The following is a 16,334-nucleotide window of genomic DNA, read 5'->3' on the forward strand; positions in this document are numbered from 1 at the left end:
GAGTGGCTGGCCCAGAGAGGAAATCTGGAGGCCCTGAGGGTCTCACTGGCATATGTGTGTCGGAAATAGCCAGCTGTGGGGTGCTAGACAAGGGGACGCTGCTCACACTGTGACTCAGGAGAGCATTTAAAATCCTCTCCACAAGCCGGGCATGGTGGCACACACCTTTAATCTCAGCAACTAGGGAGGCAGAGGCAGGCAGATCTCTGTGAGTTCGAGGCCAGCCTGGTCTACAAAGCGAGTCCAGGACAGCCAAGGCTACACAGAGAAACTCTGTCTAGAAAAAATCAAAACCAAAACCAAAATCAAACCAACCAACCAAACAAACAAAAAAATCCTCTCTACTCTTTTGCTTCTGAAGGTGTGGTGGAAACACAAGTTAAGTCAGTGGCATGCTCCTGTGTCTGGGGAAAAGGCCAGTGTGAGAACTCACTGGTAAGATGAAGACAAAGAGGCCTCAGGGCTGGTGGGATCCTAGCTCTGTCGGTATTAAAGACTCAAGAGAATGTAGTGCGTCTTTGAGCTGAGGAGGGCAACAGGGCGCCTAGGCCTTTGGCAGTAGCCCATGGGTGTTGTTTTCTTTTCTGGACCCATGGATGAAGGGTCTTTACAGCGAAGGGCCACTAGGAATGCCAAACATTGCTGGCTGTAGGACAGCTGCTCAGCTTACTCCCCCATCAGGAGCAAGCTTCAGGTCAGGTGTGTCTTGAGAGAATGCCCTGGCCAACATCGTTTCTCACTTGTGGCCTAGCAGCAGTCTATTATCTTCACTAATTGCAATATTGGTTGGCCTCTGTGAGCTAGCCAAAGCAGACACAGCGGTATGCTCCTCAGGATCACAAACAGCCTCCTCCTGTGCTAGAGCGAGGGGATCTGTTGCTCATTGCACATGCCAGCAAGTTCTAATATTTACATCAGACTATGTAGTATATACAATAAATACTGCCTTACCTAGTACATACCTGCAGGCTTGACAGTGTGCGTATACACACACACACACACACACACACACACACACACACACACACACACACACATCTGCCCTTGCAGGTGTAGTGCTAAGGAGTGAGCCTAGGACTTTACACAGTGCTAGGCAGGTACTCTACCATTGAGCATGGTTGTTTTTGTAAGATTTATTTGTTTACTTATTTATGTATTTATTTATAATGTATACAGTGCTGTGGCTGCATGTGCCCCTGCAGGCCAGAAGAGGACATTAGATCACATTATAGATAGTAGTGAGCTACCATGTGGTTGCTGGGAATTATTGTTGTTTTAAGTTTTTAAATTTTTATTTAATGTATATGAGTGCCCTGTCTGCATGTACACCTGCAGGCCAAAAGAGGGTATTAGAGGGTATAGATGGTTGTGAGCCACCATGTGGTTGCTGGGAATTGAACTCATGACCTCTGGAATACCAGACAGTGCTCTTAACCGCTGGCCATCTCTCCAGCCTGCATGTTTGTTTTTTAAAGACAGGAACAGGGTCTCCTGTCCAATTTAGTCTGGACTGGAACTGATCATATAACCCAGGGCTGCCTTGAACACACAGCCATCTTCCGACCTCAGGAGCCCGGCTGCTGGGATTACAGGGGTGTGACAATATGCCCAGACAAAAACTGAATTTAGATCCTCCTCCTCTTCCTGCCCTTCCTCCTCCTCCTCGTAGACACTGGCTACTGAAAGCCTTCTTTTGTCTTGAGACAGCCAGGCTATGCAACCCATTCTAGTTTATAACGCAGAATCTCCCAGCCTCAGCCTCCAGAGGGCTCTGATTACAGGGATTACAGGCATGTGCCGCCCTGTCCAAACACCGACTACATCCTATTTAGCATTGACCCATTGACCTAAGTATAGTGCCCACATGGGCCTGGGCTCTGGGCACTTGGCAGCAAGGACATTCACTTTGCTAATCTATATAAACCCTCCACGGGTTAGAGGCAAATGGTGTTCTGTGCTCCATTACACAGTACACTTGTTGAGTGTAGCCTTGCAAAACCTCGTGGGCTAGAGTTGTTCTCCGGCAGCCAGGACATTAATGACTTCCCGGGAGTGTTCTAAGCTAGGCAACTCTCCATGACCCAGAAGACAATGTGGAGTGGAAAGCGAGAACAGGAGATGCAGCTTTTTATTGCTTTGTGTATGATGCGACCCCACTTGCTGATCGCTGGAACTGGTCTCACTTAGATGGGAAATAGGAGAGTGGAACATTTTCTTCTTTCCTCCTCCTCCTTTCTTCTTCTTCTGAGACAGGGTTTTTCTGTGTAGCCTTTACTGTCCTGGACTTGCTTTTTAGACCAGTTTGGCCTCGAACTCAACAGCGATCATCCTTTTTCTGCTTCCCAAGTGCTAGGATTAAAGACGTGTGCCGCCACCGCCTGGCTGTAACATTTTCTTGTAGCTGATCAGAACCAATGTGAGTCTTCCGCAGGTCTGGCTAGGGATGGCACTTTGAGCAACTTTGTAGGGTTGTGTCTACACCTAACGCTCGCCTGCGCAGATCCCACACTCCAGGAGAGGCTTAGGTGCCGGGTTAATTTTTTAGTTTTGGTTTTGTTTTCCATTGTTTGCCAAGTGCAGGACAAACCGGAAGTGTATTCTGCGCCTGCGCAAAGGGGGCGGTTTTACGCCTGCGCGCTCGAATGGGCGGCGGGGCGACTTGGGCATGGCGGAGGTGGACCTCGAGTCTGATCAGATCCGACTGAAGTGTATCCGTAAGGAAGGTTTCTTCACCGTGCCTCCAGAACACAGGGTGCGACGACAGGGTGCCCGCTCCTCGGGCTGTGTGGCAGGGACGGACTGAGGCGCCCTGGGGCTCTCTGTCGCGTCAGTCCTAGAGTTCGCTGCGGCGTGTGCAGCCAGGAGGCTGGGGCCGGGGCTCGCGGGTGGGACACACGAAGTGTGAACTCTGGTGAGGCGGCGGGGTGTGGGGCGTGAAAGAGTGGGAGGTTCCCGGTGGCGCCGGCAGCCGGGAGTTCTCACCTTGCTTTCCCCACATTCTCGTACCGTCCCTTTTGTGTGATGGGAAGGTGAGCCGTAGGGGTGATTGCTGCTTCAGTAGACAGTTAGTGGGAAGAGGGTTTGCAGCAGCCCACGTGTGTTTTTAACTTACGCTTTGCGAGGCCAAGGCGCATTAACTTAAGTATTCTGCCTAAGAGCCTCAGAGCACTGCGCTGGAAGCTGTGGTAACCAAATCCGCTTTGTTGGTTGGTTGGTTGGTTTTGGTTTTTCGGAACAAGGTTTCTCTCGGTTTTGTTTTGTTTTGTTTTTTTTCTTTCTTTTTCTTTTTTGGTTTTTCTATACAAGGTCTCTCTGTGTAGCCTTGGCTGTCCTGGACTCGCTTTGTACACCAGGCTGGCCTTGAATTCACAGCGATCCGCTTGCTTCTTCTGCCTCCTCGAGTGCTGGGATTAAAGGCGTGCACCACCATGCCCGGCTGGTTTTTGTTTTGTTTTGTTTTTCTTTTGAGACAGGGTTTCTCTGTGTAGCCTTGACTGTCCTGGGCTCACTTTGTAGACCAGGCTGGCCTCGAACTCACAGAGATCACCTGCCTCTGTCTCCCAAGTGCTGGGATTAAAGGTGTGCTCTACCACCGCCCGGCTCAGGGTTTCTCTTGTAGTGCTGGCTGTCCTGGACTGGACTTCATTGTAGACCAGGCTGGCCTCGAACTCACAGAGATCTACCTGCCTCTGCCTCCCAAGTGCTAGGATTACAGGCTTGCATCCCCACACCCCACTCAGAATTTTTTTTTAAGATTATATTTTACACTTGAGTGCTCTATCTGCATGTACACGGGCATGGGCATCAGGTCCTAGTACAGATGGTTGTGAGCCACCAGGTGGGTGCTGGGATTGAACTCAGGACCTGTGAAAGCGCTCTTATCCACTGAGCCTTGAAATCAGCTTTTAAAGGGGGAGGAAAAATGCCCATGTGCAGTTGTTGGTTCCTTAGGACAAGACACTTGTAATCCCAGTACTCAGGAGGTTGAGGCAGGATAATCACCCCAAATTGGAGGGCAGCCTGGGCTACAGAATGAGACCGAGACTCAAAAACAAGCAGAAATACAAAATATTAGAGATTTTGGAGAAAAGTAGTATATTCTGTAGGATATTGTAGAAGAAGCCAGGCGGTGGTGGTGCACGCCTTTAATCCCAGCACTTGAGAGGCAGAGGTAGGTGGATTGGTTTGAGTTCAAGGCCAGCCTGGTCTACAAAGCAAGTATAGGACAGCCAAGGCTACAAAGAGAAACCCTGTCTTGAAGAACCAAAACAAACAAACAAACAAACAAACAGAAAAGAAATTGTAGAAGAGTTGACATTTGTTAGGACCAGGAAGTGTAGCCAGAATTTGGGCAAGTCTGTCAAGGAGCGGCATGCCGAACTCCAGTGGGGGCACACAGTCAAGGTGAGGGGACATAAACAGGAAGCCTTGGAGAGGAAGAAGTGGGAGGAGCCAGGTTAGAGAGTGCATCCTGGGGCACTGTGAGGGAATCTGATACCCTCTTCTGGCACGCAGGCATACATGCAGTAGAGTACTTACATGCATCAATAAATACATCTTAGAACTAATCTGATAAAATAATCTTAACAGAAAAATAGCACTTGGGAGGCAGAGGCAGGTGGATCGCTGTGAGTTTGAGGCCAGCCTGGTCTACAAAGCAAGTCCAGGACAGCCAAGAGTACACAGGAAAAACAAAACAAACAAAAAAAAGTGCATCATGGGTCAGCAGTCACCTTTAATTCTAACAGGCTAAGGCAGGCAGGTCTCTGAGTTTAAGGCCAGCCTGGTCTACAAAGTGAGTCTAGGACAGCCAGGGCTACACAGAGAAATCCTGTCTGGAAAAACAAAAGAGGGGGTCATGGAAGGACAGAAAGTCACAAAACCCAGGACAAGGCTGTTGAGAGAAAGGAAGCCAGCTGGGAACCGGCATATATTAGAATCCTGACCTTGCTGGGCTCCTTTTCTATCCAGGAAATGCTTAATTATGATGTCCTAGGTTACAGAATTCCCAATAAGACCCCCGAATGCCATGGCTCCAGCAAGCTGTTTCTCTGACCTCTCAAAGCTGCTTGCCATAGATGGGCTAACCGTTCCGTTGTGTTGCTTCACTTGGCCCTCATCCTCATCCCAGCCTGCAAGAGGAAGTGGATCAGCTAGCTTCCTTGGTCTGGAAGTCCCTTCTCCCATCTCATAATCGAGTACCCGTGGATAGGCTTCCTCACACATAGGCGATGAGACTGGCTCCTCCTCCACAGAGAGGCTGCTTTGTGTGGCTTGTGGCCATTCGTCAGTGGACAGCAGACAGCAGGGGCAGCAGGTTGGGGGATAGTCAGGCTCCCTCCCAGTGGCTTCGTCCCCTTTTCCGCCCTCAGAAAATTCCAAGTATGAGGTTGGTCTTTTTTTGGTGACCAGGTGTGGGTGACTGTTGGCTTCCGGAGCCTCACACTGGCTACGCCTTTGTCTTTCAGCTAGGAAGATGTCGGAGCGTTAAGGAGTTTGAGAAGCTGAACCGAATTGGCGAGGGCACCTATGGCATTGTGTGTGAGTGCTCCGCACAAGGGCACCTAGCTACAGCAGGGTTGAGACTGGAAGGCTGGCACTCTGTAATCCAAACCAAGCCAAAGCTGACTCCCAAACTTTAATTCCTGGTGTGATTTCCACAAAATTTACACCATGACTTGATAAAACACAACCATCAGGTTGTTAATGTCAACAATGCGAAGATGTAGTTGTGGAGTAGAGAGACCTGGTCAGCAAAACGTCCAACTTCCAAAAGCTGCTTGCAGCTCCATGGCTGTGAGTCCTTTTGCCAAGGATTTGGAAGTTGCACAAATCAACAACGTGCTTTGTAGTAAGCCAGCATCATGTTGAGGAAGTGCCCTGCCCCATAGAGTACTGCAGCTGGTGTTGGAACAGTGCACACGTGAACACAGAGCAGTGGGCTGCATGTGGGAAACAGCGCTTGGAAAGCTGCTTGCTGAGTGAGTTTCTGGTGGCAGGTTTCAGCTTAGAGCAAAACCGGAAATTCCCAACCCAGCTCAAATGAGGATTCCCAAGCTCACCTTGTGGGAATGCAGGAAGGGCTGAGTGTTGTTGGGCATTCAGATGTCAGAGATGAAAAGGAATCCCAAGAAGCTCACCAAAGAGGCCCCGGTGTAGCAAGATGGGGCTGTGACCAGGTAAGGTAGGCACTGTTGTGTGTGTGCTGCTGTTTCAGATCGGGCCCGGGACACCCAGACTGATGAAATTGTTGCCCTGAAGAAGGTGCGGATGGACAAAGAAAAAGATGGTGAGCTGGTCGCCAGGTGCAGGCCCACCCCTCCCACCTGGAGGCCAGGTGCAGGCTCACCCCTCCCACCTGGAGGCCAGGTGCAGGCTCACCCCTCCCACCTGGAGGCCAGGTGCAGGCCCACCCCTCCCACCTGGAGGCCAGGTGCAGGCCCACCCCTCCCACCTGGAGGCCAGGTGCAGGCTCACTCCTCCCACCTGGAGGCCAGGTGCAGGCCCAACCTTCCCACCTGGAGGCACTGAAGCAGGAAGGGGTAGAAAAAAGTCACCCCAGTGAGGGTTCTCAGGGCTCACTGCTGTGGAGGGCGTGTGAATTGTGGTTAGGGGCTGGCCCAGCCTGTCCCTGCAGCCAGGGCTTGCAGCCTTGCCCACCTTGGCCAGCTGTAAAGTTCTGCATTGTCTACAAACCTTTCGCCCTAGACTCAGGGTGGTGCTGGCATCACTGTTAGGAGAGGACCGTGGGGGGGGGGGGGTGTCCCAGGTGGGTTGGGCTGGGGTTCACTGAGCTCTTTCGTTTACAGGCATTCCGATCAGCAGCCTGCGTGAGATCACACTGCTCTTGCGTCTCCGCCATCCAAACATTGTGGAGCTGAAGGAGGTGGTTGTGGGCAACCACCTGGAGAGGTGTGTGCTCCCCAAGCCTAGCTATCCCACACAAAAGGCTCCCTTCTGGGGCTGCCCTTCCCCCGGCAGGCACAGACTGCTTTACCTCCTGGGGAGGAAATAGAAGCTGCATGTGTTCTTTCCATCCAGCATCTTCCTGGTGATGGGCTACTGTGAACAGGATCTGGCCAGCCTACTGGAGAATATGCCAACGCCCTTCTCCGAGGCCCAGGTGTGTGCGGGAGGTGCGCCATGTGCCCTGGTTGGTGGATAGCTGCAGTGAGGTGAACCCGCTGTTCTTGCTCAGTATCTAGAGCCTTAACGAGAAGAATTCCTGCTTGTGGGGTACTGTGGGAGCTGGGAACCAGGGTCATCTCAGCCCATGTGAAGCTAGCCTGCCTATAATCTGAGCATTAGGGAGGTAGCAGAGAAAGAATTTTTAGGCGAGCTGACTAGACCAGCTAAATTTGGCCAGTCCCAGGGTCAAATGAGAGATGCTTCCTCAATCTATAAGGTGGAAAGCAATTGATCCCAGCCTTTTCTCTTTACACATGCGCACTCTCACACATATATTGTGCACACGCACCACAATATATGCTCCCTCCTCCCCTTGTTGTTGTTGGTATTAATTTGAAAGTATGGTCTAATACTGTTTATTGTTATTATTAGGCCTATAATTACTTGGGCCGAATTATCTGACCCGTTTTCACAATCAGTAAAGACACAGCCATGGGATAGATTTTAGAATAGCCCTATTTCACCTGGGGCAGGGCAGATATTACGTCCAAAGCTACCTTCCATATCTCCCCGCCTCTATCCCATGCTGTCTGCTTTAATCGTTTCTGTCTGGGCTACCTCCCATCCATAATTCCATAGCTCCTTGCTTACCCTTAGCTGCTTCCTCCATCCAGCTGATGTGGCCATGTCTCCTCTCTATGCGAACCCATCCTGCTCCCTTCTTTCTTCCTTCTCTGATACCTAAAACTGTCACCACCCCTACTTTCCTCCGGCCCTGCCCAGGCATCAGCTTTATATTGGTCAAAACAGGAATAATTTCTTGTTTATACAAGATTTATATAACAAGTACAGTAAGCCACGCATGGTGGCGCACACCTTTAATCCCAGTACTTGGGAGGCGGAGGCACAGGCAGGTGGAGTTCTGAGTTCGAGGCCAGCCTGGTCTACAAAGTGAGTCCAGGACAGCCGGGACTGCAAGAGAAACCCTGTCTCAAAAAACCAATCAACCAACCAACCAAACCCAACAAGAAGGGCAGGTGTACATGAGTATGTGTTTGTCTGAGCAGCAAGTAGATCTTGGGAGCCAATAATTAGCATCAAAATACATAGCACCACACAAACCTCCAACATTCCATATACATACCACACACACACACACACACACACACACACACATACACTAAACAAGTCTGCTGCAGTACTGTCTTAGTTGTGCAGGACACAGCAAAAGGCTGTAGTCCAGCCTGTGCCTCTGAACCTCTCAGGTTAAATGCATCATGCTACAAGTGCTTCGTGGCCTTCAGTACCTGCACCGGAACTTCATCATCCACAGGTGAGCGACAGCCTGGAGGAAGGTTTGCTGGGGGTGTCTGAGGGCTGGCAGGGAGTGGGCCAGGAATAACTTTGATTTCCCATAGTGCCTCATTCTGAATATCTTTAGGAGAGGAGCAAGTACCCAGTAGAAATGTCTGAAAGCTCCCAGGCAAGGCTCTTGATTCAAACAAGTCTAAGCGGCCTTCATGCATGCAGGAAATAGGTGGGTGGGTAGGTGGGGAAGCAGCAGCCAGAGACCTTCAGAGATAGCACTGCCAACAGTGAGTCTTAGACCCGGAGCTGGCTGTTGCTAGAGACGCCTGTGAGGCTTGGAGTCCACTTGTTTGGCCTGTGTACTGGGACTGCTGTGGAAACAGACTGGGTGAAGGAAATGCGGACACTTTCTGTTGTTCAGTCCCTGAGGTTCTAGGCATCCCAGCAGCCCATTCTCTACCTCTGCCTACCCTCTTGATTCTAGAAAACCCCAGTTAAATGTCAGGAACGTGTGTTGGGCTGTGGTGACAGCCTGGTTGCCCTTTGGAAAATCAATGCTTGCTTTCTGACCCAGGGACCTGAAGGTATCCAACTTGCTCATGACAGATAAAGGCTGTGTAAAGACAGGTGGGTGCTGACCCCTATGTGGAGGTGGGTTTCCGTGAGCATGCCTTTCAGGGTAGGGATGTCAATATGACTTTGAAAGCCAGAGATGACTTGTCTTCCTAGCCCCAGGCCTCACTGAACGATGCTTTCTCTCCCCCCTCTGCTGCAGCGGATTTTGGCCTGGCGCGGGCCTACGGTGTTCCAGTAAAGCCAATGACTCCCAAGGTTGTTACCCTTTGGTAAGTTCCTTAGAGTTATGGTGGCGCACACCTTTAACCCCGGCACTAGGGAGGCAGAGGCAGGCAGATCATTGTGAGTTCAAGTTCAAGGCCAGCCTGCTCTACAAAGTGAGTCTAGGACAGCCAAGGCTACACAAGGAAACCCTGACTTCAAAAAACCAAAAACCAAACCAAAACACCAGATGAAATCCTATGCTGGGCATTGATGGTGCCTTTAATCTCAGTACTTGGGAAGCAGAGGCAGATGGATCTCTGAGTTGAGGTCAGCCTGGTCTATGAGGGAGTTCCAGGACAGCCAGGGCTACACAGAGAAACTCTTGTCTCAGAAAAAACAAAAACCCCAAGAAAGAAATGCCCATTGAACACTGACATGGCTGTAAACAGCCTGGCTCAGTCTTAGGAAGGGAAGGTAGCATTCTGCAGGGTTTTGTTGGGTTGGAGTTGATTTTAGTGTTTATTGATTTGATGATTCTTCTTCTTCTTCTTCTTCTTCTTCTTCTTCTTCTTCTTCTCTCTTCTCTTCTTCTCTTTTCTTCTCTTCTCTTCTTCTTCTTCTTCTTTTTCTTCTTTTCTTCTTTTCTAATTCTTCTATTTCTAGTTTTTTTTTTTTTTTGTTTTTTTTTTTTTTGTTTGTTTTTTTTTTTTTTTTCAAGACAGGGTTTCTCTATGTAGCCTTGGCTGTCCTATACTCACTTTGTAGAGCAGGCTGGCCTTGAACTCGAACTCACAATGATCTGCCTGCCTCTGCCTCCCAAGTACTGGGTGTTTTTTTTTTTTTTTTTTTGAGACAGGGTTCCTCTGTGTAGCTCTAGCTGCCCTGGACTCACTTTGTAGACCAGGCTGGCCTCGAACTCACAGCGCCTCTCAGAGTGCTAGGTGTGCATCACCATGCCCAGTCTCCATTGGTTCTTATAATATAGACATGGTAGCTCTCTCAGGCTTAGGGTAGAGGGTAGTAGAGCGAGCTCAGACTGAAGGAGAGGAGCTGAGTGGAAGTAAACGGGGCCTTTGTCTGCAGGTACCGAGCCCCAGAGCTGCTGCTTGGAACTCCTACACAGACCACCAGCATTGACATGTGGTAGGAGTGCTTTCTGCTCCTGGGGCCTCGCCTCACCTGGCCCTGGAGGTCAGCCCTGGCATGGGGGGAACAGGGTTGGTGCTCTGCTGGCAAGCCTGACCTTGGAACCCAAGGGGAAACATGAGAGCATGGCTGGAGAGCTCACTGGCCTCTGAGAGCACGGCTGGAGCCCTCGCTCACTGCCTCTGACACTGCAGACCCGGTGGGAGGGCCTGTGGCCATTTGCCTACTTCATGGGTATGTTGATACAGTGCTAAGCAGAGACTGGCTGCTTCTGCAGGGCTGTTGGCTGCATCCTGGCCGAGCTGCTGGCCCATAAACCCCTTCTTCCTGGCACTTCCGAGATCCACCAGATCGACTTGATTGTACAGCTCTTGGGTACACCGAGTGAGACAATCTGGCCGGTGGGTGTTTGGGACAACCCTCAGACTCCATCAATGCCCGGTGGTTCTGTTGCTCCAGCCCCTGCCTCTTACAGGGCTTCTCCAAGCTGCCGCTGGCCGGCCAGTACAGCTTGAGGAAACAGCCCTACAACAACCTCAAGCACAAGTTCCCATGGCTCTCAGAGGCTGGACTTCGTCTGCTCAATCTCCTCTTCATGTATGACCCTAAGAAAAGGTACAGAGCCCTCGTATGGGCAGCTCCACGCACCATGCCCTGCAGGAGGAGGGGGCCCTGCCTTGTGCAGGGCTGGAAGGACACCTTACACCTACGTCCTTCCTTCACTTGTGGAATGGGGATGGGAGCTGGGGCCTCGCACATGCCAGGAAAGCAGCCTAGCACTGAGCTATGAATTCAGCAACCCTTCCAAAGATGATTTCTCACAACACAGGCTGTAGGTGCTCCCTCCCCACACATACATAGACACTGTGCCAGGTGCCAAGTGCCTGTCAGTTTCTAGGCCTCCAGTCTCCGTTTGTTGGATGTTGAATTAGGCTGTTGAGATTGTGTTTTGAGTGAAATAGTCCTGAGGCCAAAGTCACTGTCTCTCTCCAGGGCAACGGCGGGAGACTGCCTGGAGAGCTCCTACTTCAAGGAGAAGCCCCTACGTGAGTCCACAGATCTCCATGGGTTTCCTATGGGGGACTGACAAGCCCTGTGTGCCCATGTTGGGTGGATTCCCTGGGCAGGTGGGATGTAGGCGGGCTCAGGCTGTACAGACTCCACAGGTGGGGAGGAGAGGAGCAGATGGCGGCTCAGGGCCCCCTGATGTGCGGAGTCCCACTTAGACCTGGAGCATGCCCCACCAGGAACCCCTTCTCCAAGCCAGCTCTGAAGCTGCCCTTCTCCTGCCTGCAGCCTGCGAGCCAGAGCTCATGCCCACCTTCCCCCACCACCGCAACAAACGGGCGGCCACGGCTGCTGCTGAGGGGCAGAGCAAACGATGCAAGCCTTGATGGTGGGCGTGCCCATCCCATCCCTACACATCCTCATGGATCGTCAGTCAAGGAGGAGGAGGCCCCTGCAGGCCGAGATGCCCTTGACTCCTCCAGCTGACCGTTTCCTTTGCCTGACTCTTACCCTGCTGTTTCCTTTGTGTCCAGACACGGTGTTGCTGAGTTGGGTACCCAGGATGGACTGGGCTGTGGTAGCACCATCTGGTGGCCTGCTGCGCCTGGCAGCTTTGTCTGTCAGTGAAGCCCTGCTTCTGGGGAGACAGTGCCGTTGCTGAGAGGCCTGAAGGCCCCAATCAGTGTAGTGCTGGGACTAGAGCTGGGCACTAGCTGGATTGAGCAGGCCCGGGACAGACAGGCTGTAGTGAGCCTGGGCAGGGCTGGTGGGGCTCCCTGTAGGAAGGAGGGAACAAGTATTACATGGGGCCATAATAAGATACTTTTGAGACTTGTCAGAATGAGAGCCCTTGGTGGATGTGGCTGGCACTGATGCCCAGGGAGAGACTGGTAGACTCCGTTTCCAGGGATGGAGCGATAAAAGGCCTTTCCAGGAGACAGTTTGACAGTCCTTTAATGTACTGTGGGGTTTGATCCATGCAACATGGACAGTGTCCTCTGAGGAACAGGCACAGGCTTGCCTGAGAGGACCTTCGCACAACAGTGAGCACTGCCCAGGCCTCCGTGTGGTTGATGAAAACCCAGTTCTTCGTTATCCCTATCCTGAGCATTGGTGACTTAGGGACCCTGGGGAAGGGTCCTGGGCTACCCCCTAGGGAAATGAGGGCATGCTTTCTCCCTGGTGATCTGTGTGCCTGGAATGCGCGAGCTGCAGGGGGCAGTGACGTGCTGTTTGGCAACAGCCCAAGGAGTGGCCCACATGAGCTCACCCCCTCTGCCTGGGAGAGAACCACTCCTGCTGGATCGCAGTGACAGCTCCTCCCACTGCCTGCTTTTTGCAGCTCTGTACCTCCTAACCAACAAGGGTGCAGGGGTCCTCACACCTAAGCAAGCTGTGCCCTTTCACACCCTCCCACACAACCCAGATTTAACTCAGGTATCTTAGTGTCACCTGCAAGCTCTGGAGCAAGCCCTTGGGTGAGGATTTCTCAGCACACAGAGAGGGGGGCCATATCCTGAGCCGTAGACTGCAGGGAGCAGCTGGGAGCTGTAGGCAGCTCAGAGGGTGGGGTCCTTGGAGTGAGTTTGGGTACTGTAACATGGACAACCTGGACTCTTCTGCCCAGCAGGTCTGGGCGTGAGGACAGGGAATGAGGGAAGGAGGATCTTGTTGATTCAGCGCGGGGCCTGCCGCAGCCAAGGCTGAGATGCAGGCTTGTCCTCAAGGAGGCTTGCCCTGGCCCGAGGCAAGAGCACTCCACCCAACGCTGCCCTCTTCCAACTGCAGGGCCTGGACTCCCCAGGGGAGCAGGATGGCCTGGCAGTTGGTGGCCTAGGCCCTTTTCCAAAAGGAGCACCATGGAAACTGTCTCCCCAAAACACTTGGGGTCCACCTGGGCCTAGGGATGGGCCCCAGGACTGTCATAGAGCAGGGTGTCCACCGGTGCTCGTTGCAGCCACAGGCGTCTCTGGTTGTCACCAAGAAGTATTCGCAGTGAATGAGTCGGGCGGCAGGCAGACAGGGCAGTGCAGTGGGTAGCGTGTAGTTGGCGACAAGTGTCACAGCAGAGTGTGGGCAGGTTGCCTGGGCTCAGGCAGCTGTGTGCCTGGTAGCCCAGGGGCTCCACAACAGGCCCATAGGCTGAGCCTGCTGCTCCTTCTCTGCCTGCCTGTGTCGGGGGCTGGCTTGCCCAGGGCTCCCAGTGCCTTCAGGGGGAGCTAAGTCCTCTGACCGACTCAGCTCACGGCGCAAAGAGAGGAAGGAGAAAGCAGAGGGTCCTGGCTCCAGCTGCTCTTCCAGAGCCCCATATGGTGGGCTACTGGCCCCATGCAGATTGTCATCTGCAGGTTCCCAGGGCTGGTCCCCAGAACCCCAGAGTTTGGCACTCTGCTCCCAGATTGGTGGCCTATATGCCAGATCCACAGGAGGTGAGTCCAGCCCTGGGGAAGGCTCGCCATATAGACTGGCTTCTGAGCTCTCATCCTCCTGCACGTCCTGATACAAGTCCACTGGGGTCCCATAAGCAGCAGGTGTGCCCCGGGGGGGCAGGGGTGGTGGCTCCTCATCCTGGGCCAGCCGCTGCTGCAGCCAGGCTACACAAGAGGCGACATCCCCGCTAGCCCGTCGTGCTCGGAGCAGCTCCTCAGCTGGTAGTACACTTGTACCCAGCTGGCTCAGCACCTCACTTAGGATCTCGCACTCGAGCCGAAGAGCAAAGCAGCCGAGGGCCACCTGTACCAGCTGGCAGGCTGGGGGTGGGGTAGTCACCATTAGGCGGTGGTTATCCCTGCGTACGTAGCCCATCTTCTGGAAGCTTCGAGTCAGGAGTTCCTCAGAGAGTACGCCTTTCAGCACATGCACATAGCCCCCCGAGAAGGTCTGCAAAGAAGGGCCCTGGTCAGACCCTGCTCTTCCACAGTGCAGCCTATATGGACTCAGTCCTACCTTGACCTTGGTCTACTTCTGAAGTTTGTGTCACCCTCTGAGACCCTCTGAGACTGTTTTCATCTGTCTGGAGTGAGCTTGGATGCAGAGATTTGCACCTCCTAACCTAAAGCCTTGTGCATGCTAAGCAAGCATGTGTCACTGAGCCATGTCCCTAGCTCTGTAAGTAATTTTGATACAAAGGTCTTCAACTTGACCCTAAACTCAATCATCCTCCTGCCTCCACCTAAATTCTATTCTGATCTTTGTCTCCTCCCATGAACCCTGGAGATCTTTCACCATCAGACCAGGAGCTGCTGTTTGACTGCCCCTTGCTGTGGGGCATTCCAGAGTCGATAATGCGCCGCTGGATGAGGGGCATGCTACCACTTGGGAACATGCCTTCTAGATAAAAGCGACATAAGTTTGGCTCTTTCCCAAATGTGAAATCCTACAACAGCCCAGGCATCTTTGGAGCACTTGGAAGAGGGCATCTACACACAGGAGCACTGGCCACAACACCCTTCTTGACTGTGAGGAGGTAACTTCGCTAAAACCACACAGCTAGGAGGATCTTAGCTGAGCCTGCTCCGCCCCAACACTATCCCTAAAGTAGCCTATTTCAAGGCCAAGCCTGTCTGCCTTTGTCCTCTGGGGCTGGTGGGCGGGCCTCTAGCCTGAAAGGATGAATGGAAAGTCCCGGGATCTCAGGTGTCCCCGTGGAGCAGCGGGCTGGTGGGGTAGGGATGGAGAGGGGTGTGGAGGGAGAAGACGCTGCCATGACAACCAGTGGAGGTTTACCTCGCCCACGTGCTTACTGACGTCATTGCCTTCCCACTCAAAATTAGCTCGGAGCGGCCCTACCCCCTCCTGGTGGTCTGCCAGCTGACCTAAGGACCAGGCCAGCCCTGGACCTGACCGCCTAACCTGGACCCGGGCAGGAGCAGCGTCCGTGCTTCTGTCCCCAGTATGCTGTTTTCTTCCTGGTCTTAGCAGCCTCCTTTTACAGATGGGACCAAGCCACATCCTGGAGGAGTTAGGATGGCCATGGGACATCAAGTACCTCCCTCACCCACCCACCCACGTCTGGCCTAGAATTTCCATGGCAACTAGGGCAGTGAGACTACTTTGAGGACAGCCATTTAAGTTCTAGGTGAATGAGTCTGGTAGGCATGTATTCCTACACGCCCACGACCCCTCAGCACGGAACCCTACCCTGAAGGGAGCCGGCAGCCCCCAACAGCCCGGACGAGGAAGGGATCGTGAAGGAGCATCCCTACCCCATACCTTGATGATGGTGAACTCCTTTCTCCAGGGCAGCAGGTAGAGGTGCACAGCAGCCAGCTCCAGGAGCTCGAAGGCGCGGGCCAGATCGCGGAGGGCAGGCGCCAGGTCAGCACGACCCCACAGGCCGTCGGTGAACAAAGCCAGTGCGTCGTCCTGTAGCGCCCCGTGCAGGTCAAAGTCCTCCACCAGAATCTGCCAGAGCACCGCGCGCAGCGAGGGGTCCCCACAAACGCTCGCGCGGCCCCGCCGCAGCTCGCGCTCCAGGCACAGGCGATAGTCCTCTGACAGCGAGCTGCTGCCCATCCTGACCGAGCGCGGGACAAGGTGTCAAACTACAGGCCATGTCACTTCAGCTGTGAGACTCCCGGGCCCGCACCCAGTAATCCCAGGGCCCCTCCAACCTGGAAACAGGGACCTTGCCAAACATAGCGAGCCTCGAAATCTATGGTCCCCTTCAGCCAGGCGATGTGGACGCCAACAGCTGGGTGACCACGGTATCTATAGCCTCCCCTCCCAAGGAGACCTTCAGCCCTGATTGCTGGGCACCCTTCTCCAGTGGATACCCGCCCCCGCCAGCTGAGCCTCTTGCTACCAGGGTCCCTCTCCCACTGACAAACCCCGCGGGCGGGCGGCGGTGCTACCTGCTAGTCCCCAGCGGTCCCAGAGAGCTCCACTTGGGCCTGGGTCTAGCCTCGCTCTTCCGCAGAGTCAAGCCCGCCCCTTAGCCTTAGTTGTGACGTTGAGGGGCGAGG

General features: G+C 53.2%; 2 protein-coding genes across 3 annotated transcripts; one reads left to right on the forward strand and one right to left on the reverse strand.

Annotated features, from left to right (window-relative positions):
* The first annotated feature begins 2,655 nt into the window (after positions 1 to 2,655).
* Positions 2,656 to 11,862, forward strand: Cdk10 (cyclin dependent kinase 10). Of its 2 annotated transcripts, none has more exons than XM_051169003.1 (13): positions 2,656 to 2,714; positions 5,469 to 5,541; positions 6,218 to 6,289; positions 6,810 to 6,912; positions 7,042 to 7,123; positions 8,394 to 8,461; positions 9,011 to 9,063; positions 9,212 to 9,281; positions 10,300 to 10,359; positions 10,640 to 10,763; positions 10,838 to 10,977; positions 11,356 to 11,408; positions 11,659 to 11,862. In XM_051169003.1, exons 3-13 carry the CDS (start codon positions 6,271 to 6,273, stop codon positions 11,754 to 11,756), a joined length of 870 nt encoding a protein of 289 aa, XP_051024960.1. In that variant the 5' UTR covers positions 2,656 to 2,714; positions 5,469 to 5,541; positions 6,218 to 6,270; the 3' UTR covers positions 11,757 to 11,862. The 2 variants fall into 2 exon arrangements, with proteins under 2 accessions (XP_051024960.1, XP_051024959.1); XM_051169002.1 differs by having other exon boundaries at positions 2,662 to 2,752; positions 11,659 to 11,861.
* A 1,262-nt stretch (positions 11,863 to 13,124) lies between these two features.
* Positions 13,125 to 16,334, reverse strand: Spata2l (spermatogenesis associated 2 like). Its single transcript, XM_051169001.1, is given in 4 exon segments — positions 13,125 to 13,531; positions 13,534 to 14,250; positions 15,583 to 15,886; positions 16,224 to 16,334. Coding segments are annotated over 3 exon segments (1,281 nt in total). The 5' UTR covers position 15,886; positions 16,224 to 16,334; the 3' UTR covers positions 13,125 to 13,270.

This window comes from Acomys russatus, chromosome 26 (assembly GCF_903995435.1).
Source record: "Acomys russatus chromosome 26, mAcoRus1.1, whole genome shotgun sequence".
Classification (NCBI taxonomy): Eukaryota; Metazoa; Chordata; class Mammalia; order Rodentia; family Muridae; genus Acomys; species Acomys russatus.

Excerpts from the sequence above, each read along its gene's own strand:
- Cdk10 (XM_051169002.1), top strand. The coding sequence starts at position 2,666 with ATGGCGGAGGTGGACCTCGAGTCTGATCAGATCCGACTGAAGTGTATC. Across the intron at positions 5,542-6,217 it reads GGGCACCTATGGCATTGTGT|ATCGGGCCCGGGACACCCAG; the intron begins GTGAGTGCTCCG and ends CTGCTGTTTCAG. Across the intron at positions 10,360-10,639 it reads ACCACCAGCATTGACATGTG|GGCTGTTGGCTGCATCCTGG; the intron begins GTAGGAGTGCTT and ends CTGCTTCTGCAG.